Here is a 26,497-nt window from a genome sequence, read left to right as displayed (position 1 = left end):
GCAAGCACAGAGCACAAATGGTATCTTTACAAGTTCTCGTTACAGGTCAATAAACCATTACCCCTAGTACTTGTACTAGACACACTTTAGATTTTTACTAAGGGGAGGGAATAGGTTAGCGAGAAACAGTAAAGGTAGGGGAGAAAGTGTGCTGTGGGTCAGATTTGAACCCATGCTAGCACTGGAGGCAGCGGCTTAGACCGCTAGACCACACCAGGCCACACGCTTACCTTTTGAAGCTGCCGAACATCTGGGCGTGGCCCAGGAACTTGCCGAAGTCGATGTGGAACATGTGACCGGTGGAGCGCAGCATGATGTTGTCGTTGTGGCGGTCGCAGATACCCAGCACGTAGGTGGCCACGCAGCAGCCTGCACACGAGTAGATGAAGTTCTCCGACGCCTAGAGGGGCAGAGAGGAGGAGTGAGACACATATACCATTTTCACACTATCGTGCCGTCCCAAACCGCGCTGGCTTGGATATTTTCTTTTAACATTGTCCTCTTCAGCAAGGTTCCAGCAACTATGGTGGATGTGTAACCAGGCCAGCTTAGTTTGACTTGGCTCGATTCAGCTCAGTGTAAAAAGTCCTACAGTATCTGGTTCTCCCTCTAATAGGCTGAAACCTCACTAGAGATCTGCATACTGAAATTGGGACTTTTCAGCAAAATAGTGCATTGATAAAGGAAAAATCTCTGTGTTACATATGCACATTGCAGGCAGACAAGAAATAAACAGAAGATATCATTATCGTCACTTGTTCATCTTCTCAACCTCATCCTCAGTCGGAGTCTGGGTTCAAAGGTTAAAAGGTTAGAGGGTCAAGTTTAGGGGTCAGACAGTTACCTTCTCGTACTCGTCCTCAGCAGGGTTGTACTTGCGGAGCCACTCTGCCAGGGGCTTGTCCTTGAAGGAGCCCGTCACGCCGTACTCCACCTGGATCTTCCTCAGGGTGTCTGAGGACGGCACCAGCTCCACCATACCTGGCAACACACACACAGCACCACAACACACACACAGCACCACAACACACACACAGCACCACAACACACACACTATGTCACAACTACAGACACGGCATGAGTACGTATTGAATTACAATTAGTCAACCGGATGTAATGTGACGCAGGGTGACGCCAAGCACCAAGTCCATAAGCAATCTAACAATAATAATATTTAAATATGCCCCTGACGGTGCAGGTGCATCCACTTTGAAGCTAGCTTTTTAAATGGCCAGAATGGTAGAAATCAGAGCAAGAGAGGTTGTTTTGTCACAGGGAAAATAATTATTCTCATTCAAATCAGAATGATTTAACTGGTGATATTTAGTGGAATGTGAATTCTAATGTGTATTAGTACCTTTGTCTTTGCCAGTGGAGATGCATTTGAAGTTGACTATGCGCAGGTCCAGTCCCTCCTGAAGCCAGATGCGGTCCATGATCCGGATCATCTGCAGAGCCAGCATGTCCTGCCTCAGGTCCTCTCCCACCTAACACACACACACACACACGCACGCAGAAGCACACACGCATGTACGCACACAAACACGCAGGCAGACACACACAGACCAGAAATCACGTTAGTTATAATATCTATAATTAGGTGGGTGCTTATATTTGTTCTATTTCCCCACATGTACAAGCGTGTATTAATACGCAGGTGTGAATTGGAAATGTGTTTGTTGCAGCCAGGGTCTGCCATTATCAACGTGACCCTGGAGCAATTAGGGTTAAGTGACTTGCTCAAGGGCACGTCAACAGATTTTCACCTTGTCGGCTCGGGGATTCGAACTAGGGACTTTTCAGTTACTAGCCCAACGCTCTAACCGTTAGGCTACCTGCCGCCCCCAAGTTACCATCCACAGAGACGTAGTCTTATATTCTCATTCAGCGTTTCATTCCATCTGTGTGTCAATGTCTGGTCAAGCAAAGACTCCCCTACACATTCTATTGACAGGGCCTGATGTTGTGTTCTTCTCATGCCACCAGGTGGCGCTGTTTTAACTCTGAAATCAAAGACAAGATGCAAACGAGCGTAGTAACTTATCTCTTTTCTATGTGGAAAAAATTGACACTGTTACAGCAGCAAATCAAAACCAAGGGAACTCTTTAGAATGTATTCCTGCATTCCTCCATGGTTAAAATTCTCCCAAAGCAATGGCTAACTGTGCAGTAATTCATGCAGAGAATGTCTCGAGGTATTTCCAGTGACATGTCAAGGACTACTAAGTATTACATTTCTGATAAATTGCTTGTTCATGGAACTTGGAAGTGCATATTTCATTGAGTCTGGCGTCATAGAAATATAATCTAGTAGTCTAATCTGTCTAGGAGTGCTGATCAAGAATCAGGTCCCCCCTCTTATTTATTATGATTTAAAAGGCAAAACTGCACTCCCAGCCCAGCCTCCCACCTTGAACATGACATTGATCTCCTCTCCCAGAGGGTCGGCGTTCACCAGGGCCAGCTTCAGGGGCACCGCATTGGAGTTGAAGAAGGAGCATGACTGTACCCAGAGTAGAGAGAGAGAGAGCAAAATAGAGAGAGAGAGAGAGTGTGAAGGAGAGAGCGAAAACGAGAGAGAGAGAGAGAGAGAGAGAGAGAGAGAGAGAGCAAAAGAGAGAGAGAGAGATTGTGAAGGAGAGAGAGAGAGAGCAAAAGAGAGAGAGAGAAAGAGAGGAGAGTGAAGGAGAGAGAGAGAGCGAGAGAGAGCGAGAGAGAGAGTGTGAAGGAGAGAGAGAGCGAGAGAGAGAGCGAGAGAGAGAGCAAAAGAGAGAGAGAGAGAGGAGAGTGAAGGAGAGAGAGAGTGAAAGAGAGAGAGAGGAGTGAAGGAGAGAGAGAGAGAGGAGAGTGAAGGAGAGAGAGAGAGCAAAAGAGAGAGAGAGAGGAGAGAGAGAAGGAGAGTGAAGGAGAGAGAGAGAGAGAGGGCAAAAGAGCGAGAGAGAGTGAAAGAGGGAGAGAGAGTGAAAGAGAGGAGAGTGAAAGAGAGAGAGGAGAGTGAAAGAGAGAGAGGAGAGTGAAGGAGAGAGAGAGAGAGAGAGGGAGAGAGAGAGAGAGAGGAGAGAGAGTGAAGGAGAGAGAGTGAAGGAGAGAGAGTGAAGGAGAGAGAGAGAGAGGAGAGTGAAGGGGAGAGTGAAGGAGAGAGTGAAGGAGAGAGAGAGAGAGAGAGAGGAGAGTGAAGGAGAGAGAGAGTGAAAGAGAGAGAGAGGAGTGAAGGAGAGAGAGAGAGAGAGGAGAGTGAAGGAGAGAGAGAGAGCAAAAGAGAGAGAGAGAGGAGAGAGAGAAGGAGAGTGAAGGAGAGAGAGAGAGAGAGGGCAAAAGAGCGAGAGAGAGTGAAAGAGGGAGAGAGAGTGAAAGAGAGGAGAGTGAAAGAGAGAGAGGAGAGTGAAAGAGAGAGAGGAGAGTGAAGGAGAGAGAGAGAGAGAGAGAGAGAGAGAGAGAGAGAGAGAGAGGAGAGAGAGTGAAGGAGAGAGAGTGAAGGAGAGAGAGTGAAGGAGAGAGAGAGAGAGGAGAGTGAAGGGGAGAGTGAAGGAGAGAGTGAAGAGAGAGAGAGAGAGAGAGAGAGAGAGAGAGAGAGCGAGAGAGAGAGAGAGAGAGAGAGAGAGCAAAGGAGAGAGAGAGAGAGAGATGCGAGAGAGAGGAGAGTGAAGGAGAGAGAGAGCGAGAGAGAGGAGAGTGAAGGAGAGAGAGGAGAGTGAAAGAGAGAGAAAGAGAGAGAGAGCCTGTGGTTAGTTATACAAGCCTGCCTTGGCCATGGGAGCACTGGCCTGCTTTTGGGAGACAAAGGGGGGATTTTATTCAGTTGAGGGGGCATCGCCTTGGCTTGTCTGGTACGAGATTGGGGTCAGATACACCGGTGAGAGCCCAACACACACTCTAACAACACATACAGATCATCTCATAAACAAAAACATACGGGACCCAAACGCACACACGCAGTCACACACCCACACACACTTGCCCAGCTCTGAGAAACGTGCGGGGGTGTGCGGACCGAGCACAACGCTCAGTCAGAAAGGCAAAGGGGAGCAGGCAAGTCCAGGGAAGAGCATTCCTGCATTCCTACACACTTACTGTAGATGCACAGGCCCAGATATTGTATTCTAGTCAATGGCATCTTACAAGAGGTTGTGGGGGTAACTTGGAAGTAACTGAAGTGACCTGTAGATTAAGTGCCAGTCAGCATTTGGATGGTGGAGGTTATGACGGCTTGATAAGTCACTAGGACAACTACAGTATGGGTCATAGTGAAATTATGCTGATCAGTTGACATGTCAGCCTCCAGTAAGTGATGGACCAAACAAGTGATCCATGGTCAAATGGGCATTTGCTGAGTGTATGGTCAAACTTTTTGCTGGTCCCAGGTCTGTTTGTGCCGTCTTGTATGACAATGACCATAGGAGTTGGCAAGACGGCAGAAACAGACCTGGGACCAGGCTGGTCATGCTTTGGGTTACTGTTTCCATTGGTGGACAATCCTCTTACCTTGATGTTGAGTTGTTTGGCCTCCAGGCTGGGGCTGAGGGGCAGTCTGCAGCTGTTCCTCTGGAAGAACGACTGCACCCTCTCCAGACCCTCCTGGAGCACCACCTGGACACACACAAATAGTTGAGTTAATGTCAAGCCATTACGGTTGAAATTATGACGTAAAACATGGGCACTTAAACACAATTGGTAAATAACTGGTACCATATTTAACAAAAGTAGTTAAACAAAGCATCCAGACCATAACTAAATACACGATTAACAGCAGACCGTAAAATAAAGTGTTATCAAGCCCTTATAGAGGCTCCCTGAGGTACTGTGAACCATCAGATCCTCCTCTCCACCCTCTCCGAGCTGGGCATCTCCGGCGCGGCTCACTCCTGGATTGCGTCCTACCTGACCGGTCGCTCCTACCAAGTGGCGTGGCGAGAAGCTGTCTCCGCACCACGTGCTCTCACCACTGGTGTCCCCCAGGGCTCAGTTCTAGGCCCTCTCCTATTCTCCCTATACACCAAGTCACTTGGCTCTGTCATATCCTCACATGGCCTCTCCTATCATTGCTACGCTGACGATACACAACTAATCTTCTCCTTTCCCCCTTCTGATAACCAGGTGGCGAATCGCATCTCTGCATGTCTGGCAGACATATCAGTATGGATGACGGATCACCACCTCAAGCTGAACCTTGGCAAGACGGAGCTGCTCTTCCTCCCGGGGAAGGACTGCCCGTTCCATGATCTCGCCATCACGGTTGACAACTCCGTTGTGTCCTCCTCCCAGAGTGCGAAGAGCCTTGGCGTGACCCTGGACAACACCCTGTCGTTCTCCGCTAACATCAAGGCGGTGACCCGATCCTGCAGGTTCATGCTCTACAACATTCGGAGAGTACGACCCTGCCTTACACAGGAAGCGGCACAGGTCCTAATCCAGGCACTTGTCATCTCCCGTCTGGATTACTGCAACTCGCTGTTGGCTGGGCTCCCTGCCTGTGCCATTAAACCCCTACAACTCATCCAGAATGCCGCAGCCCGTCTGGTGTTCAACCTTCCCAAGTTCTCTCACGTCACCCCGCTCCTCCGCACACTCCACTGGCTTCCAGTTGAAGCTCGCATCTGTTACAAGACCATGGTGCTTGCCTATGGAGCTGTGAGGGGAACGGCACCTCCGTACCTTCAGGCTCTGATCAGTCCCTACACCCAAACGAGGGCATTGCGTTCATCCACCTCTGGCCTGCTGGCTCCCCTTCCTCTGCGGAAGCATAGTTCCCGCTCAGCCCAGTCAAAACTGTTCGCTGCTCTGGCACCCCAATGGTGGAACAAGCTCCCTCACGACGCCAGGACAGCGGAGTCACTCACCACCTTCCGGAGACATTTGAAACCCCACCTCTTTAAGGAATACCTGGGATAGGATAAAGTAATCCTTCTACCCCCCTGCCCCCACCCTAAAAAAAACAAAAAAACATATTGTAAAGTGGTTATCCCACTGGCTATAGGGTGAATGCACCAATTTGTAAGTCGCTCTGGATAAGAGCGTCTGCTAAATGACGTAAATGTAAATGTATAGTAGATAGTGTTCTAGTAGTGTGTGTGTGTGTGTGTTTCTGTCGGTTGGTGTGTGTGCGCATGCCTCCTGGCCCTCTCACCTGTCGTGTGGAGCCCCCGGCCTGCCGGACCTTCTCGGCCAGCGCCCCCAGCAGAGTGACAAGGCGGGTCTGTTTGTCCAGCTCGGCCCTAAGGCCGGCCCCACACAGACAAAGCAGGGCCCCCAGCACCTGGTCGTACCTCCGGCCAAACGCTGGGTCCTGCACCGCATCCCTCAGTAGCCTGGTGGGGAGAGAGAGAGGAGTATAGTACATTATTATACAGAGCCATGAGTGCATGGAACTCCCTTTCATCTTATATAGCGCAAGTGAACAGCAAACCTGGTTTCAAAAAACAAATAAAGCAACACCTCATGGCACAATGCCTCTCTCCCATGTGACCTACTTGTTGTGTGTATGTACTGACATGTACAGTGCATTCGGAAAGTATTCAGACCCCTTGACTTTTTCCACATTTTGTTACGTTACAGCCTTATTCTTAATTTTATTTTATTTTCCCCCCCTCATCAATCTACACACAATACCCCATAATGACAAAGCAAAAACAGGTTTTTAGAAATGTTTGCAAATGTATTAAAAATAAAAAACAGAAATATCACATTTACATAAGTATTCAGAACCTTTACTCAGTACTTTGTTGAAGCACCTTTGGCAGCGATTACAGCCTTGAGTCTTCTTGGGTATGACGCTACAAGCTTGGCACACCTGTATTTGGGGAGTTTCTCACATTCCTCTCTGCAGATCCTCTCAAGCTCTGTCAGATTGGATGGGGAGCGTTGCTGCACAGCTATTTTCAGGTCTCTCCAGAGATGTTCGAACGGGTTCAAGTCTGTTTAAACGTTTAAAAACCTGTTTTCGCTTTGTCATCATGGGGTATTGTGTGTAGATAAGAAACTATTATTTAATCAATTTTAGAATAAGGCTGTAACGTAACAAAATGTGGAAAAAGTCAAGGGGTCTGAATACTTTCCGAATGCACTATATGTAATTGTATACAAATGTAAGCAAGGTTTGAAATGATTATGTTTTAGTCAAATGTTATATATGTTTGGGCCTCTTGCGGTCAATTTGCAGTCTACAAATTATTTGTAATAATGTTCCGGCCCACTGACCATCCGCTCAAGAAAAGAATCGGCCCGTGGCTGAATCTAGTTGATGATCCCTGCTTTATACTATATGCTATACTACTAGTTTCCTCAGTGGGTGGAGACCATGGCCTAAAACAAACTTTTTTGTATATCAGCCACTGCGGCAGGGAGATAAAAAAATCTACCAGTCACTCTGATTGTTTTACCAGCCAAAATATTTGTTAAGCCATATTTACACAAAGAAACAAATATAAATGGATAAGCATGCTTAATGCTTCTAAAACAACAAATGTATTACTAGTAAGAAGTTATGAGGTATATTGCCCGATTTAATTTAATACTCTGAGTCTTTTAACCAAAGTATCACAGACAAGAATGTTGAGCTGCCCCTTTAAGGTTACCTTGGTAACAGTGCCACTCCAGTTGTCAATGTGTCTGAAAGAATCTCACTAGTAGAGGCCTACAGTTACTTTTTGCTAACAGTGGAAGCAAACTCAAACATTGAAAAGCAACCTAGCTTGTGAACAAAACAATGTAAATAGCCAAGAAACACGAGGACAAAGTCTCACTTGAGTAAATTTGACCAAATATTATGCCTGTGTGCATTGCTTCTAAAAACAATCTTTCAGCACTTCACTCACAGTGCTCACAGCCACTCAGACAGGCAGTGTTGCTTCGCATGGTGGGATAGCTATAACGTTAGGATTCAGATTTCTTTGTGCATTACCAGATATGAAACAAAACGGCATAAATACTTTGAAAACAGCTACTGCAGCAATTATTTAGCTATAAATCACAACTTGCACTTACTTGAATTAACTATTTTTGTGAAATGCTCGCACTGTATATCCCGGAGTGTGACCACCTGCCAACGTGGCTGGTGAATTATACATTCTTACCCGCCAATGCCAAATTCTACACGCAATCTTAAATAAGCATGCCCCATTCAAAAAATTCAGAACTAAGAACAGATATAGCCCCTGCTTCTCCTCAGACTTGACTGCCCTTGACCAGCACAAAAACATCCTGTGGCGTACTGCATTAGCATCGAACAGCCCCCGCGATATGCAACTTTTCAGGGAAGTCAGGAACCAATATAGACAATCAGTTAGGAAAGCAAAGGCTAGCTTTTTCAAACATAAATTTGCATCCTGTAGCACTAACTCCAAAAAGTTTTGGGACACTGTAAAGTCCATAAGAGCACCTCCTCCCAACTGCCCACTGCACTGAGGCTAGGAAACACTGTCACCACCGATAAATCTACAATAATCGAGAATTTCAACAAGCATTTTGCTACGGCTGGCCATGCTTTCCACCTGGCTACCACTACCTCGGCTCTGCACCCTCCACTGCAACTTGCCCATGCTTCTCCTTTACACAAATTCAGACAGCTGATGTTTTGAAAGAGCTGAAAAATCTGGACCCCTACAAATCAGCTGGGCTAGACAATCTGGACCCTTTCTTTCTAAAATTAGTTGCCGAAATTGTCGCAACCCCTATTACTAGCCTGTTCAACCTCTCTTTCTGAGATCCCCAGAGATTGGAAAGCTGCCGCGGTCATCCCCCTCTTCAAAGGGAGTGACACTCTAGATCCAAACTATTACAGACCTATACGTTTTTGAAAGCCAAGTTAACAAACAGATCACCGACCATTTCGAATCCCACCGTACCTTCTCCGCTATGCAATCCGGTTTCCGAGCTGGTCATGGGTGCACCTCAGCCACGACCACGATCGATAAAAGACAGTACTGCGCAGCCGTCTTCATCGACCTGACCAAGGCTTTCGACTGTCAACCACCGCATTCTTATTGGCAGACTAAATAGCCTTGGTTTCTCAAATGACTGCCTCGCCTGGTTCACAAACTACTTTTCAGATAGAGTTCAATGTGTCAAATCGGAGGGCCTGTTGTCTGGACCTCTGGCAGTCTCTATGTGGGTGCCACAGGGTTCAATTCTCGGGCCGACTCTATTCTCTGTGTATATCAATGATGTTGCTCTTGCTGCTGGTGACGCTCGGATCCACCTCTATGCAGACAACACCATTTTGTATACATCTGGCCCTTCATTGGACACTGTGTTAACAAACCTCCAAACGAGCTTCAATGCCATACAACACTCCTTCCGTAGCCTCCAACTGCTCTTAAAAACTAGTAAAACTAAATGCATGCTCTTCAATCGAACGCTGCTGGCTCCCGCCCACCCGACTAGAATCACTACTCTCGGTGGGTCTGACCTAGAGTATGTGGACAACTACAAATACCTAGGTGTCTGGTTAGACTGTAAACTCTCCTTCCAGACTCCCATTGAGCATCTCCAATCAAAAGTTAGATCTAGAATTGGCTTCCTATTTCGCAAACAAAGCCTCCTTCACTCATGCTGCCAAACATGCCCTCGTAAAACTGACTATCCTACCGATCCTTGACTTCGGCGATGTCATTTACAAAATAGCCTCCAACACTCTACTCAGCAAATTGGATGTAGTCTATCACAGTGCCATCCGTTTTGTCACCAAAGCCCCATATACTACCCACCATTGTGACCTGTACGCTCTTGTTGGCTGGCCCTCACTACATATTTGTTGCCAAACTGGCTCCAGGTCATCTATAGATCACTGCTAGGCAAATCCCTGTCTTATCTTAGCTCACTGGTCACCATAGCAACACCCACCCGTAGTCTGCGCTCCAGCAGGTATATCTCACTGGTCATCCCCAAAGCCAACACCTCCTTTGGCCGCCATTCCTTCCAGTTCTCTGCTGCCAATGACTGGAACGAACTGCAAAAATCTCTGAAGCTGGAGACACTTATCTCCCTCACTAACTATAGGCGTCAGTTGTCAGAGCAGCTTACCAATCACTGCACCTGTACACAGCCCATCTGTAATTAGCCCATCCAACTACCTCATCCCCATATTGTTATTTATTTTGCTAATTTGCACCCCAGTATCTCTATTTGCACATCATCTTTTGAACATCTATCATTCCAGTGTTAATACGAAATTGTAACTATTTTGCACTATGGCCTATTTATTGCCTTACCTCCATAATTTACTACATTCGCACACACTGTATATATATTTTCTGTTGTATTTTTGACTTCATGTTTTGTTTATTCCATATGTAACTCTGTGTTGTTGTTTTTAATCGCACTGTTTTGCTTTATCTTGGGCAGGTCGCAGTTGTAAATGAGAACTTGTTCTCAACTGGCTTACCTGGTTAAATAAAGGTAAAACAAATAATAAATAGAATTGGTTGGTGTTCATTTTAGGCCCTGGTAAAGACTCACCAGTACAGGTAAAGGGTGATGTTGACGTTGCCCTGTGCTCTGGAGAGCAGGAATATCACCAGGGCATTCTTCAGGTGACACTCAAACTTCAGCGCCTGAGAGAGCGACAAGGACATGGAAAAGGATAAGTGGGTGAGAAAAGCATTCAGGGTCACTAACAAACTGTTTACCTGTGTGTGTGTGTGTGTGTGTGTGTGTGTACTACAGACTGTTTACCTGCACTAGCTGAGGCAGGTAGTCGGCCAACTCATCATCACTGCTGGACTCGATCCAGCTGACAGCCACACTCCTCACCTCTGTGTCAGCAAACCTGCAGGACAGGGACAAAGACAGAGACAGACAGGTCAAACTTGAGTGCGACCTTTAACCTACATACTCACGTAATATTAACTCGCACACCTCCCACTTTACACATACGACTTATTTACGGCAGGTTTCTATTGACCACAGCTTAAACTCTAGCATTGCACATTCAAACTCAAGGGGGGTGTGTGTGTGTGTGTGTGTCTGCCTCTGTGTGTGTGTGTGTGTGTGTGTGTGTGTGTGTGTGTGTGTGTGTGTGTGTGTGTGTGTGTGTGTGTGTGTGTGTGTGTACACCACACGTACTTAGAGTCGAGCAGCTCCAGGGCACAGACGGGCTGGAGAGAGGGCCAGTGGTGGAGGAGGGAGTGGATCTCAGCCATGCTGCCCCAGTCCCAGCTGGGGGAGCTGGCCAGCACCTTGGGAAGGCTGTTGGTGTGAGCCCGGCAGTGGTGCCGCTGGTCCCACAGCAGCTGACGGTCGGCCCTCGTCAACCTGGGAGTGGGAGGGAGGAGGAGAGAGAGGGGTGATATGGTGAGTCAGAACATAGACCACTACTACAGCTGACAGGGTTCTCACAACAGAGATCCCTATAATTAACCATTTTATTCAGATTCTATATGTAACTTATGGTCATCAACATCTGGGTCATGTTCAGTTAGGCATGAAACGAAAGAAAGGGTCTGAAACAAAGTCAAATGGGTTGGTACTATCTATACTTGACCAGAAAGAAACGCTTGTATTTGTTTTCCATTGCAAAACGTTTTGCTACGGTGTAGTAATGAACACTATGATTGAACGCTATACGATAGACAGCAGTGCAGCACTCTCTCGCCACAAATCCCACGAACAGCTCATATAATGCTCATCCCCTCTGATGACATATTACTGCACAGATCCTGGGGCCCCCTCTGGGTGCCACGTTTTGGTTTTTGGCCTATCACTACACAGCTGATTCAAATAATCAAAGCTTGATGATGAGTTGGTTATTTTAATCAGCTGTGTAGTGCTAGGGCAAAAACCAAAACGTGCACCCAGGGGTGGCCCCAGGACAGCGTTTGGGAAACCTTAATCTACAGACTATGCCCGTGGACAGCCTTTCAGGTTAGCTACAGTGTTGTTCTAAGAGAATCTTTAGGACTCTGAAATACACCCTGACAAAACAGAAGGCAAAAGAAGAAAATCGTAGTAAATGAGAGAAAGCTCAGAGAAAGTAAAAGGGATTAGCGCTTTAGAAGAAATTGCTCTCTGTGGAGGCTGGAAAAGGGTAATGGATCTGGCCGGCAGCCTGGGGTGGTTTTAAGTGGAATTTATATGCCCACAGTTAAACGTCTGGGGGAACAGATAATGGAATGAGAACAGACATATATCTATGGTCTGGGAGGACTGGAGAGTCATTTGGGGATGAAGTTTTGAAACCTCCTTCATAAGGCCCTACACATAACACCATTATAATAATGACAATAGTTGTCATCATGGCAGCTGGTATCAGCTTATGACAGCAGACATAACACAGTTATGACACAAACTGTTAGGAACCTTTCTTCATAAGGCCCTACATAACAGGATCCTAATGATGACATGGCAGTTGTCATAAACCGTCATGGCAGCTAGTGTCAGCGCACGACAACAGACACAGTACCCGAAGGTGGAGGCTCGGCTGCAAAGTTTCTCCACCCGGCGGCGCAGGTCAGGGTCCAGCTCCTCCAGGGTGTTGGGGTCGGGGCAGGGGCTCTCCTGGGGCCCCACGTACAGCACGTCCACCATTGGGCTGGGGAAGTCGACCTGGAGAGAGGGGGGGTCAGAGGTCATGGAATGGTTAGGCAGACACACACATACAAACTCGCATGGGTACACACACATTGGGTCACCACAAAAGGGGAAATGTGTTTGAGATAGGGAAGTGAGTGAGAGACTTTGGGTCCTGTTTGAAGTACTTCCATTCCTTCAATTTGCTTGAGGTAAAAACTGACCTAACATGATTGAACAGGTGCTTGCTTCACCTGTCCAATTGTGTTGAATCACTGACTGCTTTGAAAAAGGGAGGGAAGATTTGCATTTGAACAGGACCTATACATAAGAAAATTGCAGAACATTGACTCGAACGGTAAAGTCAGCTCTAGTAATTTTCTATGGGTACAGTATTACTGTATATAGAGTTGTGTGTGTAGTCACCTGCAGTATGATCCTCTCGGCCAGGTTCTTCCTCCGGCTCCCGGCTGCAGCAGAGGCAGCCTGAGGAGAGGTCCACAGACACAGCAGCTTGGTTCCCCTAGCCAGCACCCTGAAAAACACATCTGAGTATTAACATACATAGCTACACGCACACAAAGCACCCCAACATTCTGAATTCTCAATAGACAGCTATTACACAATTAACTCTTGAAATACACTCTTGGAATGCCATACAACACAGCAAACACACAAACAGCAATTGCACAGTTAACCACACTACTAAATGTGTTGTGTATCACCGTCGGAAGTCAAATAGGGGCAGGGAGACTTTGCCCAGCACTTCTGGTCCCTTGCGCTGTTTGTTGGAGTCTGGGGAGCCACTGGCATTCTGGTTCAGGACCCCAAAGAGGGAGAGAGTCAACATTGACTCCAATGGAAGCAGGGCCACCGCCATTGGAAAGTTGATCCTGGAAAGAGGGAACAGAGTGGGAATAGAGTGGGAGTGGGAATAGTGGGAACAGTGTAAGAATAGAGTGGGAATAGAGTGAGAATAGTGAATAAGTATGAATGTGCATAGCTTGTGAGTCTGTATTCCGACTAGCCTATGAGTATATTCTTACATCCTCATCATACTGTCTGTGGCTCAGTTGGTATGAGGGTGCAATTCCCGCAAGGATCACATACACATATGAAACATGTACAGTATCACTCACTGTATTGTTAGATGCTTTGGATCAAAGTCTGCTAAGTGGAATCTGCTATCTATTACTCGTAACTGTATCCAGTGATTGGCTGAACGATCCACTGATTATGGGTAACAACAGACCTTTCCTTTAATGTTATCATGTCTTAGCTATCAGTTTGTATTATTGTCATGCTATGTACGTTGTGTTGGAGCCTGCGTAACAGAAGCGAAGAACATTTCACCCTAGTTTACGTTTTGGTGCTAAAGAGGCCATCAAGAGCGGTAGAGGCACATCATTCAACATAACACTATTAGAACTAGCTATTATATTGTATTTCTAGGGATAGAGAGTAGTTGCGTACAGTTCGTCCCATTTGATGTGGTAGAAGAAGCTCTTGTAGGTGCCCACTTTCTTGGACTGGATGGGCTTGAACAGGTTCCTGCCGTTGTGAGTCAGAGCACACATCAGGTAGTACTTCTCATAGCTGCGAAGGAAGGGAGGAGAGGAGGAAATGAACAAATTATGAATGAACAAGTTAATATCCCATCTTTGTACACAGAGAGAATAGCCACGATTCAACTCTTGTCCATAACAAACACAGTCGTCCTCTGTACCTTATAATGCCACACTAGTGCATTCTTGAATAGAGCACTTTGATATCCCTAACAGAGCTCGCAAAACAATTTATCAAATGCAGATTTTGTTAAGTTGGCTCCTCTTATTAATACAGTTCACATTTTTTCACATTACGAAAAACATTGCATTTTATGAGCACAAACTATGAGAATACCAGGCAGTGAATCATTTGGGATTCCAAAATATTTCTTATTGCTCAATGCCATCCGTCTTGTGCTTCAACACAGCATGGTATGCACGCCTCCACTGTTGCTGGTGACATGATGCATCGCTGCATCACTGTGCCTACAGATGGTGTGTGTGTGTTTGCATGTGTGTGTTGCGTGTGTGTTTGTCATAGGATGCTAGACACAACAGAGCAAAGCACTCAAACCATGATGAGGGACGATTCCAGCCATGCCATAATTTTGGAACACAGAGTAGCTTTTTTGTTCGGGACTAAACATTTTCGGGGAGCACTTCTGGCCTCGTGTTATGGGATAAATATTTTCAGCACTCCTTTGGTATGGTGCTCAAAAATGTTTTCCATATCTCCTAAAAATAGCTCTTGGACGAGGCCTTACGGATGACGGGCAGAAAGAAACAGCCTGTTTTTAACCAGTTCCTCTCTTTTTGAAGCAGTCGTCAGCCAACCATAAAAATAATTGGGTCCTGGACCGCGTTTTACAGTGGCATTTTGGACTTCCCTTCCATCAAGCCTGGATTGTTTTCATTAGGCACCAAACGCAAAAAAAGTGACTGAAACAGGGAGGTACTACCTGGCCTTGTCCAACAAGAAACGCTCATTTTGTTTTCTGTTGCAAAACATTTTAAAACGCTTTCTGTTGTGAACCATATTGAACACAACCCTGGAGTGAGACAGTCACAAAATGTGCCACTCCCCAAGTCCCCATTGCTGTGCAAGATTGTGCTCACTGAATGGAAAGGTTGACTCAAGTCTATTCCAGACAGAAAGACACCATAAATAGATTAAAGCCATGCTGGAATTGGATACTGTGAAGGAAACTAAGATGCTGAGAGAAGCAACGGCGGAGCAAGACAACAAGAGTATCAGTTCTGGGGCCAAGTCCTTCTTAAAGGTGGAAACTATAGTCTCAGGTGTCTTCCTTACTGCAATCAAGAAAACGTAAAATGGTACTAGTTTGTTATATTGAACTGGGGGTACACGCACCTGCTGACCCAGGCGGCAGGGATGCCGTGCATGGCGAACAGGGTGAACTGCAGATGGTCCGTGGTGCCCGAGGCCTCCTTGCTGCCACGCCCCTCCGCAGCAGACTCCCCCTCAGCATGCTGGGAGTTGGAGGAGGGGTCAGGGGAAGGGGTAGAGGAGGAGGAGGCGGGGCAGAAGGAGCGCAAGTAGAGCTTGGCCAGGTCGTAGACTGCGTCCGTCAGGAAGCCCATGCTCTCCTCCACGGGGCTGAGGTGACCTGGATGGGTCAGAGGGTTATGTTAGCTCAAAGGATTTGAACTCTTTTTGTTGTTGATTTCTGTAAGCAGGAATTGCCCCACTGTGTGTGAATATGGACTGATCAAAGTCATATTGCTGAGTCAAACTTTTAATGTGTGTGAAAAATTGTGACTGGTTGTTGTAGCACTCACCATTTGCCGAGCCACCTGAGGATTTGGAGCCCACCTGAAATAAAAAAGTACACAGATATTATGACTGAATTCCAGCCCCTGTTAAACTATCCTACGCCCTATCACTGCAGTTCAAAGACAGATGTGTATGTCTGACAGCTATTAGACATCGGTAGTAGTGACGTGACCAACCAACAGACATATATTTATATATTCTTATGGATGGTTATACATCATTGGACCCACCTCTGGCGAACGTGTCCTGGGGAGGTTGACGGAGCGCTTAACCCCTTTCACTGCTTCTGTGATGGCCTGCGTCTCCACCTCGTCCAGGGCACAGCAGAGGTTCTTCACTGTCTGCACCACCCGATCCACAGTCTTATACTGGGTGCTCTGAGGTGGAACAAAGTCTTTGTTTATGTGTGTGTGTGTGTGTGTGTGTGTGTGTTCAATCTCTGTTCAGTTACTCAACAATTCAAGTGATTCTTTTACATTTACATTTTAGCAATTTAGCAGACGCTCTTATCCAGAGCCACTTACAGTTAGTGAGTGCATACATTTTCATTCTTGAAACAGATGTGCCATTTCTAGAGCATATGTCATCCCGGAATTTATAGGCCTGTCGCAATCATGTGTGAACTATCCACACAATGCACAAGTCCTATTCAACGCCTGATAGCAATTTTACACCACAACCACCACACGTCTGAGATCCCAGAAACGTTTAGGGCCTTCAGTGCAGCGTCAAAGATGTGAATTAACTTCATAAGCTACCTCATTCTGCAGGCAGATGTTGACTTGATTGTGATAGCCTTCCAGATAGTCGGACAGGCCTTGTCTAGGGAGAGAGAGAGAATGAACCAATCACAGAAATCTCAGTCAGCCGTTATTGGGAATTCCAGACAGCCATATTTGGCTCCAGACATTGGATAAGATTATGTGATAAGAAGCAGACAGAAAGGTATGTTCCTACCTGGTGACGTTCTCCTTGAACGGCCTCTCCACTTGGCCCATGTGCCTCTCCAAGTCCACTTGAGCGGTGTCGTCTTCCGCCTGCGTGCACAACAAACCATGAGATCTCGCTGCGGCCTCCCTCAAATCACACTAGGGTTTCAATGTCTGCTCATTTCTGGAGTGCAGTTTGTCAAGCTTTTGATGCGAGTTCTTAGTATGATTGCATCTTACTGTGAATTACATCATTGTTGAAGTGTACACGCTTTTGAAGAGTATGGGAAGAACCTTGAACTTACAGGCCTGACACTGCTAGGTTTCAAATGGCATGTGTTTCAGTCTTACCAATATCGCCAAGGCCAGTATTTCTTTAATGTTTGCTTTAATTAGGTATTTATGATAGCCAGCCTGACTTTAAGCCTGCCTGCCAGTCAGACTGCTATTCAGTCAGGCTGTCTGCCTGCCTCTCCGCAAGTCTGCCTGCCTCTCCGCAAGTCTGCCTGTCTGAAGTTTGTCTTTCTGGACGTCTGTCTTGTCTATTTCATTAACTTTTCTCCAGGCCTGACCTTTAGCTGGTCTTATGCTACTGTTGAGCACCAAACACACATCAAAGTGCTACATCACTGATTGGTAGGTTGGTTGATGGATGGTTTGGGTCTTACCGTACGCGCCAGATCCCTTCTCATGGTGCTCTGGGAGAGCAGCTGGAGCTTGATCTCTGCCTCCCACTTCCTGCAGTTCTGTATGTACTCGTGGCTGCCCAGGCTGTGCTTACTATGGAGAGGACACAGGAGGTCAAAGGTCAAATATGATATCAGGGTCTTGTTCATTAGGTACCAAACGGAAGGAAACAAAGGGACAACCTGGACTTGGTCCAATAGGAAATGCACAAGGTTGTTTTTATTTCAAGAAGTTTTCAAACGTTTCCCGTTGCACCCAGCAGTTATAGCCTTATCCTCGGAGCATTGTGAGGAATGAGCCCAATTACATTTCAGCACTTAGCCCCTTGCCCTTACCACCTATCCTTTTGGTGTTCATAGATCTCAAACGATGGGAAAAAGGACGAGTCAGCAATATGGTGGTGGCTCTAACTAGCCTTCCACCTAATCTAACCAGTCCTTTCAAATCAATGGTGTTCAATGGTGAGGAACTAGGCCAAATGGAACTAGGCCATAGTAATTCAGATTTATCGGTTGAGGTCGTTGGTGTACACGAGGATATTAAGCCCAAGTTTAACTTAGAACTAAACACTTAACACCCACTTAAAGTTAAAGAGTTCCAATGAATCTAAAGAGCGAGACCTGACCTGAGAGAGATGCTATGTTTAGCGGGGGCAGGGAGCAATGGAAACATCCATTTCCGAGTCTAATTCCAGGACCTTCTGAGGGCTTGCCAAGACCATACAAGGCCGGGAGAGTGCAGATAAACACACTGGGGAATTTGTAGCGAGACACAAAGCGAAACTGAACCATGCATGCATGCACGTAACACACACACACACACACACAGAAAGACAGACACACACATGCGACATGGGTCAGCTATTTGTTCACCCGCACGCAATCATTAATAACCCATCCACAACTGCCTGACTATATGTGATAAAGTGAAAATCTGAGGCCCGCACCCGACCCTAACCCGCTAATATAGAACATGTGATGTACAGTCAGAGATGCCGGAACTATTTTTGGTCAGGGGTGTAGGATTTTTTTTTAAGCCTAATTTAGATATGCCTATTTTTCTGCTTATAATTTGACACTTTGGTAGGCTATTTGTTAGTCAACTTGTCTATAATTAGATACATGCAGCTTCTCTTCTGTCTTACTTGTTACCCTAGAATACTAAATAAACTGTTGCTCACTAGAAAATATGTATTTGTGGTATTTTTTTGTATTTTATTAGGATCCCCATTAGCTGTTGCAAAAGCAGCAGCTACTCTTCCTGGGGTCCTCACAAAACACGAAACATGACATAATACAGAACATTAATAGACAAGAACAGTTCAAGGACAGAACTACATACATTTTTTTTAAAGGCACACGTAGCCTACATATCAATACATACACACAAACTATCTAGGTCAAATAGGGGAGAGGAGTTGTGCCGTGTGGTGTTGCTTTATCTGTTTTTTGCAACCAGGTTTGCTGTTTATTCAAGCAATATGAGCTGGAACGGAGTTCCATGCAATAATGGCTCTATATAATACTGTATGCTTTCTTGAATTTGTTCTGGATTTGGGGACTGTGAAAAGACCCCTGGTGACATGTCTGGTGGGGTAAGTGTGTGTGTCAGAGCTGTGTGTAAGTTGACTATGCAAACAATTTGGGATTTTCTTATTAAAATAAGAAGTGATGCAGTCAGTCTTTCCTCAACTCTTAGCCAAGAGACTGGCATGCATAGTATTTATATCAGCCCTCTGATTACAATGAAGAGTAAGATGTGCCGCTCTGTTTTGGGCCAGCTGCAGCTTAACTAGGTCTTTCTTTGCAGCACTTGACCATATGACGGGACAATAATCAAGATAAGATAAAACTATAGCCTGCAGAAATTGCTTTTTGGAGTGCGGTGTCAAAAAAGCAGAGCATCTCTTTATTACGGATAGACCTCTCCCCATCTTTACAACCAGTGAATCTATATGTTTTGACCATGATTGTAAACTAAGGTAACGCCAAGTAATTTAGTCTCCTCAACTTGTTCAACAGCCACACCATTCATTACCAGATTCAGCTGAGGTCTAGAACTTAGGAAATGATTTGTACCAAATACAATACTCTTAGTTTTAGGGTTGTTTAGGACCAGTTTATTACTGGCCACCCATTCCAAAACAGACAACAACTCTTTGTTAAGGGTTTCAGTGACTTCATTAGCTGTGGTTGATGATGCGTATATGGTTGAATCCTCAGCATACATGGACACACATGCTTTGTTTAATGCCATTGGCAGGTCATTGGTAAAAATAGAAAAGAGTAGAGGGCCTAGAGAGCTGCCCTGTGGTACACCACCTTTACATGTTTGACATTAGAGAAGCTTCCATTAAAGAAAACCCTTCTATTAGATAGATTGCCATATCGTGGATTCAGAGCTGAGGTTGAAAAGCCATAACACATACTTTTTTCAACAACAGGTTACGGTCAATAATATCAAAGGCTGCACTGAAATCTAACAGTACAGCTCTCACAATCTTCTTATTATCAATTTCTTTCAACCAATCATCAGTCATTTGTCTCAGTGCAGTACATGTTGAGTGCCCTTCCCTATAAGCATGCTGAAAGTCTGTTGTTAATTTGTTTACAGAGAAATAGCATTGAATTTGGTCAAACACTATTTTTTCCAACAGTTTGCTAAGAGCTGGCAGCAAGCTTATAGGTCTGATGTTAGAACCAGTAAAGGCCGCTTTACCATTCTTGGGTAGCGGAATTACTTTGGCTTCCCTCCAGGCCTGAGGACAAAGACTTTCCTCTAGGCTCAGATTAAAGATATGACATACAGTGTGGGAAAAAAGTATTTAGTCAGCCACCAATTGTGCAAGTTCTCCCACCTAAAAAGATGAGAGGCCTGTAATTTTCATCATAGGTACACGTCAACTAAATCACATTGTAGGATTTTTAATGATATTATTTGCAAATTATGGTGGAAAACAAGTATTTGGTCAATAACAAAAGTTACTCAATACTTTGTTATATACCCTTTGTTGGCAATGACACAGGTCAAACGTTTTCTGTAAGTCTTCACAAGGTTTTCACACACTGTTGCTGGTATTTTGGCCCATTCGTCCATGCAGATCTTCTCTAGAGTAGTGATGTTTTGGGGCTGTCGCTGGGCAACACGGACTTTCAACTCCCTCCAAAGATGTTCTATGGGGTTGAGATCTGGAGACTGGCTAGGCCACTCCAGGACCTTGAAATGCTTCTTACGAAGCCACTCCTTCGTTGCCCGGGCGGTGTGTTTGGGATCATTGTCATGCTGAAAGACCCAGCCACGTTTCATCTTCAATGCCCTTGCTGATGGAAGGAGGTTTTCACTCAAAATCTCACGATACATGGCCCCATTCATTCTTTCCTTTACACGGATCAGTCGTCCTGGTCCCTTTGCAGAAAAACAGCCCCAAAGCATGATGCTTCCACCACCATGCTTCACAGTAGGTATGGTGTTCTTTGGATGCAACTCAGCATTCTTTGTCCTCCAAACACGACGAGTTGAGTTTTTACCAAAAAGTTATATTTTGGTTTCATCTGACCATATGACATTCTCCCAATCCTTTTCTGGATCATCCAAATGCACTCTAGCAATCTTCAGACGAGCCTGGACATGTACTGGCTTAAGCAGGGGGACACGTCTGGCACTGCAGGATTTGAGTCCCTGGCGGCGTAGTGTGTTACTGATGGTAGGCTTTGTTACTTTGGTCCCAGCTCACTGCAGGTGATTCACTAGGTCCCCCCGTGTGGTTCTGGGATTTTTGCTCACCATTCTTGTGATCATTTTGACCCCACGGGGTGAGATCTTGCGTGGAGCCCCAGATCGAGGGAGATTATCAGTGGTCTTGTATGTCTTCCATTTCCTAATAATTGCTCCCACAGTTGATTTCTTCAAACCAAGCTGCTTACCTATTGCAGATTCAGTCTTCCCAGCCTGGTGCAGGTCTACAATTTTGTTTCTGGTGTCTTTTGACAGCTCTTTGGTCTTGGCCATAGTGGAGTTTGGAGTGTGACTGTTTGAGGTTGTGGACAGGTGTCTTTTATACTGATAACAAGTTCAAACAGGTGCCATTAATACAGGTAACGAGTGGAGGACAGAGGAGCCTCTTGAAGAAGTTACAGGTCTGTGAGAGCCAGAAGTCTTGCTTGTTTGTAGGTGACCAAATACTTATTTTCCACCATAAATTTGCAAATAAATTCATTAAAAATCCTACAATGTGATTTTCTGGAAAAAAAAATCTCAATTTGTCTGTCATAGTTGACGTGTACCTATGATGAAAATTACAGGCCTCTCTCATCTTTTTAAGTGGGAGAACTTGCACAATTGGTGGCTGACTAAATACTTTTTTCCCCACTGTATAGGAGTGGCTATACCAATAGAATGAATGCTTTAACCTAGTTGACATTGGAAACGTTCTTTTTCATCTCTTCTCTCTTGCAGCAAAGATGTTGAAGGACCGTGGAGAAAATGCAATAACAAAAAACAAAGAAATTGAAAAGATTTTCCATCCAAACGACATCAGTTTGACCGGTTTTAAGGGAATTAAAAGCTGTGAAAATGACCCAACATGTTTCTGATGAGATTTCAGTTCGTCTTGGATGCATATTTGTGGTTGAAATACTAAAATCAGCTTTTATGATGCTGATAAAGATAGCACCTTTACAAATGGTCCCTAACCACGCATTCAGTCTCTCAAGATGCTGAAACAAATAAATCATATTTCTCCACTCCTGTTCGTGTGTGAAAATTTACATTTGGTGTATCATTTTACTGAAAAAAACTGCTTAATGCTGAAAGAGTTAATATAATTAGGCTATGTGAGAGGTTATAGACCTATAGTCAGTGTCCAGATTTCAGTTACTATTCCATTTAACCCGTCTGAACAGTACAGTTCCCTTGACGTGCCATATTTCAAGTCCCCGTCTTGTGAATGTCGAATTTGTATAGCACCTCACAATCACCACACATAACATCTTTCCCAAACATTAGACTGTTCTGGCCCTCCCTTCTCTTTATTTTCAACTCTCCATTCCACAGTTTTTTCTTATTGAATTAAACTCCCAACATTGTCCTTTTTTCCTCACTGGATCGAAGTCAACATTTTCTGCTTAAGTTCCCAAAAGCACTTGGCGCGCGTACAGTTAGGCCCTAAAGCTTAGGCTTACGCACTAACGCTAGATAAAAATAATGAAATAAAAACCTCAATGTAGCCTAGATACGAATTGCAAAATAATTACACATTTATAATACATACTTTTCTCTTTATTCCACCTGCCCGTCACCCACCCGCCCTTCATCCACACAATATTTCATGACCCTAAACCCACCCGACCCGCGGTGGGACTGCGGGTTATGGGTCAACCTGTGCACTTAAAAGAATTCATGCCGAAGAAGTCTTTAAAAGAAAACCTGCTTTTGCTCAATCCCTCTGTTCTTAATTAGTAAAAGCATCCCCTGCCCTCACGACTGTTGCTTTTGCAACAGAACTGGCAAAATGGCCAAAAGGAAAAAAAATTCTAACACAATTAAAGAAAAATAGCTCCCTGCTTGAGGAATGTTGGCAGTGATATTCTTTTTTGGGTTTTTATCTCGCTCCTCTTCTCCTCTCCCTCTCTGCCAGGGTGAGAAGAAGCTTAGAGGCAGGTGTTGGGGTGGGGTGGGGGGGGGGTGCCAGTGTGTGTGTTTTTGTGTGTGTAGGATTGTGGGAAATGTGGAGGCCAGGGTTTTACATTTGCGTGTGTGTGAGACTTCACGCACAACTCACTTTTGCAGCACCTCCTCTTGGCCGCAGACCTTAAGGACGTAGCTGCCAATGTCCACCTGGTTGAGGTCGTCGTGGACCCAACACAGGGCTTGCATGATGAGGAGCTCTACAGGAGAACTCACTAAGGAAGGAGGAGGAAGGGGTGGAAGAGAGGGAGAGAGAGAAAGAGGGGGGGGGTTAAAGCAAGCACAATGGCATACAAAGTCCCCTGTTCAAATTCCTTAAAAGTCCCTTCCTTGAAGTAATCACTGATTAGACATGATTGGACAGGTGAACACAAGGACACCACCACACTAATAAAGCATAAAGCAAGGTGCTGTTTGTCCACCTCTAGCCACAGGTAGGAGGGAAGCAGCCAGAGTTTCACTAAACGAGGAATCAAGATCTTCTGATCCACCCAATAAGTGATGATTTCAATGGAATTGTCAGAAACGATCACTCATGGAAAAAGAGGAGTCAATAATTTGGCCAGAGAGCGGTTTTATAAAACAATATCGTGAAAGTCCTCTCGGACGGATTACAGTGTGGGTGGTTCAAGTCAAACTATATTCATAGTTAACCTGGTCCGAGATCTGTATGTGCCGTCACTGGTGTGACAATGAGTGTATAGGAGTTGGCAAGATAGACAAACAGATCTGAGACCAGGCTAATTTGATCTCCCCTATCTTAATCGAATTAAAACTAATCCAGGATGCATTACGATACTGTGTTATTGGAAAAGCCTCATGTTTGTGTACATGAGCATGTCTCCTAGGAAATATTTGGCGGAGAATGAAATGTGTGTGTGTGACTGTGAGTATGCGTGTGTAACCTGACACAAAACAGATTGTTCTATCTGCCACTTCTAGAGGGGGGGGTTCTTGGTTTCTCCTCTGTTTGATGCCAGCACACACACACAGACCACCCCGGGCTCTCCAACAATAACAACCCCACACCCTACAGAGGAATGGAATGGACTTAGTATTAAGGAACCAATACTAGAGGGCTTATTGGTGCATTTAGGCCTGTGTTTTTGAATTCTGACAGAGAGTGTTATGATTGGTCACGTCTTGGTAGTGGGTGGGTGCTGCGAAGTGGGTTTCTAGGGATCCTTGGGAGGCTAACTGGTCAACAACCTTTTTTTCAACACACAACCTCCGGAATGCCAGCCTGTTCCCAGATCTGTTTGTGCTGCCTTGACTCCTATGATCACGGGAGGACGCAAGACAGCAGAAACAGGTCTGGGACCAGGCTGGCATTCCGGAGGTTGTGTGTTGAAAAAAAGCCCTCTGTTGCGTGTCGCTACGAACTCACACATGGTGCTGGAATGTTTGCGACTTGCGCGGTCACACATGCACACCAACGTAGGTGTTTGGGGGCTGGGGCTGGTCTAAAGCAGGAGAAGGACTGGTGTCTATGATTACAATACTAGTCTCGAAACACAGCGGGATGCTAGCAACTCGCTAGCTAGCACTTGAATACCCAGCCAATGAGTGACATCAATAGAGGGCTCACATCCAATTAGCCGCCAGGAAGGGGCCAGGTCCTGGGCGATCCTGCCAGGGCAAAGCAGAACCCAGATTTATTACCTCAGCACCAACGGGGACAGGAACAACTGCATTTCTCATCATCAATACAGGGAACATAAACAACTCCATTTCTGCTTTTTACGGTCTACTTCTTCATCAGATTTCAAAAGGCACTTAAAGAGAAAAAAGAGAGCAACATAGCAAGAGAGAGAACATAATTGAAAGCAAGACAGTGAGAGAGAGAGTATGATGGCAAGAGAGATCAAAAGACAGAGAGAGCGGGGCATTTCAGATCAGAGAATTGCAGCAGACAGTTAAAAACGAGGAGTCATCTCAAAGCCACCAGACATCCACCTCTGCCAGTTCCCCGGGTTTCCTCTCTCCCCACGCCAAGGTATGCAAGGAATATCTAACCTAAATCTTGCAATTTAAGATTCTAGCCTAAGAAAGAACTAATCGTTTATTTTCTCCCCAGGAAAATAATCCAGCTCTGACTGGCTGCTGTTAAATACAGTAACAGCAGCCAGCTCAGCTCTGACTGGCTGTTAAATACAGTAACAGAAGCCAGCTCAGCTCTGACTGGCTGTTAAATACAGTAACAGAAGCCAGCTCAGCTCTGACTGGCTGCTGTTAAATACAGTAACAGAAGCCTGCTCAGCTCTGACTGGCTGCTGTTAAATACAGTAACAGAAGCCAGCTCAGCTCTTACTGGCTGCTGTTAAATACAGTAACAGAAGCCAGCTCAGCTCTGACTGGCTGTTAAATACAGTAAGAGTGTCAGAGACGAGCAGAGAAGCTGTAACAGTAGCAGTTGGGGAAAGAGTCATCTGGGAATGTGTTTTCTTCCCCCGGTAGATTGTTCCACGCGCCACATTTAGGAAGCTGGTGGAACGCCGGTGGAAGTGGAACAGAGGGGCCTGCCTGACGACGGAGGGAGGAACGCAACAGATTACACAAGAAAGAGAAAGAGGGAAAGATTCTTTTTTTCTTTTCAGCCTGCTCTCCTTCCCCCCGCACACCTCCCTCCTCCTAGAAGAGAGAGAACTGAAGGCTATTGTTTCTGTGTGCCGATATACAACCTTGGCTTTTCCATTGTGGCCAATCAGGGGAATCTGTACTGTACAGCGAATCAGGCCTGGCTGTACAGTACAGGAGAAAGAAGAGGCAACATGACCAGTTGGTGTGGTTACAGAGAGACTGGGTCAGTGGGACTGGCCGCACACACACAGGAAAGAGCAAGGGATACCAGTTTGCTTGGCGCAACTTTTTTTTTTAGGACAGATGGAATGCAGACACAGCCATCATATATTATCACACAAAAGGCTGGTGTTGATTCGCTGCCAGGACCCAGGGAGTTCAGGGCAGACTCCATTAGAGAACTCGGTCACAGGGGCCCAAGAGAGATCAGTGACTGGCATTGGAAGGGTGGATCCAGGGGAGGAGCTACGAACCTGGGGTCAGCCAATGACAACACACCCCCAGAGATCGAACCAAAAGCCCAGTGGGCAAATGAGTGAACATAATGTAGAGAAGCCCTTTGGCCGACATAGTTGCTCCAGGGCAGTGGAACAACCTTTTATTTGTGGGGAGGGGGAACGTGGCGTTTTTCCACAAAAACAAAAAACTGGCTGTCCTGAATGCTGTTTCCTCCTTTAGACCTCTGGCCCAGTATTCTTATCTGTAATCTGAAGCGCTCTGTCTTAAAGGGGAAATGCCTCAGATTTTTTTGCTTTTAATTTTTGTAGTTGGGT

General features: G+C 45.6%; 1 protein-coding gene across 1 annotated transcript in view; it reads right to left on the bottom strand.

Moving 5' to 3' along the window:
* Positions 1 to 26,497, bottom strand: part of LOC121532078 (phosphatidylinositol 4-phosphate 3-kinase C2 domain-containing subunit alpha) — a 56,093-nt gene that overhangs the window by 7,696 nt on the left and 21,900 nt on the right. The window contains exons 5-24 of the mRNA XM_041837758.1: positions 23,239 to 23,359; positions 17,441 to 17,552; positions 16,801 to 16,880; positions 16,602 to 16,665; positions 16,074 to 16,220; positions 15,849 to 15,882; positions 15,421 to 15,676; positions 13,975 to 14,097; positions 13,227 to 13,394; positions 12,928 to 13,036; positions 12,395 to 12,537; positions 11,059 to 11,247; positions 10,669 to 10,762; positions 10,453 to 10,547; positions 6,125 to 6,305; positions 4,483 to 4,587; positions 2,411 to 2,503; positions 1,358 to 1,487; positions 845 to 981; positions 231 to 400 (exon numbers count right to left, since the gene is read on the bottom strand). Of these exons, the coding sequence (XP_041693692.1) occupies positions 231 to 400; positions 845 to 981; positions 1,358 to 1,487; positions 2,411 to 2,503; positions 4,483 to 4,587; positions 6,125 to 6,305; positions 10,453 to 10,547; positions 10,669 to 10,762; positions 11,059 to 11,247; positions 12,395 to 12,537; positions 12,928 to 13,036; positions 13,227 to 13,394; positions 13,975 to 14,097; positions 15,421 to 15,676; positions 15,849 to 15,882; positions 16,074 to 16,220; positions 16,602 to 16,665; positions 16,801 to 16,880; positions 17,441 to 17,552; positions 23,239 to 23,359 (2,551 nt within the window). The remainder of the gene's footprint in view (positions 1 to 230; positions 401 to 844; positions 982 to 1,357; positions 1,488 to 2,410; positions 2,504 to 4,482; positions 4,588 to 6,124; positions 6,306 to 10,452; positions 10,548 to 10,668; positions 10,763 to 11,058; positions 11,248 to 12,394; positions 12,538 to 12,927; positions 13,037 to 13,226; positions 13,395 to 13,974; positions 14,098 to 15,420; positions 15,677 to 15,848; positions 15,883 to 16,073; positions 16,221 to 16,601; positions 16,666 to 16,800; positions 16,881 to 17,440; positions 17,553 to 23,238; positions 23,360 to 26,497) is intronic.

The sequence above is a fragment of the Coregonus clupeaformis genome, chromosome 35 (assembly GCF_020615455.1).
Source record: "Coregonus clupeaformis isolate EN_2021a chromosome 35, ASM2061545v1, whole genome shotgun sequence".
Classification (NCBI taxonomy): Eukaryota; Metazoa; Chordata; class Actinopteri; order Salmoniformes; family Salmonidae; genus Coregonus; species Coregonus clupeaformis.
This window is presented reverse-complemented; position numbering and strand designations above follow the sequence as displayed.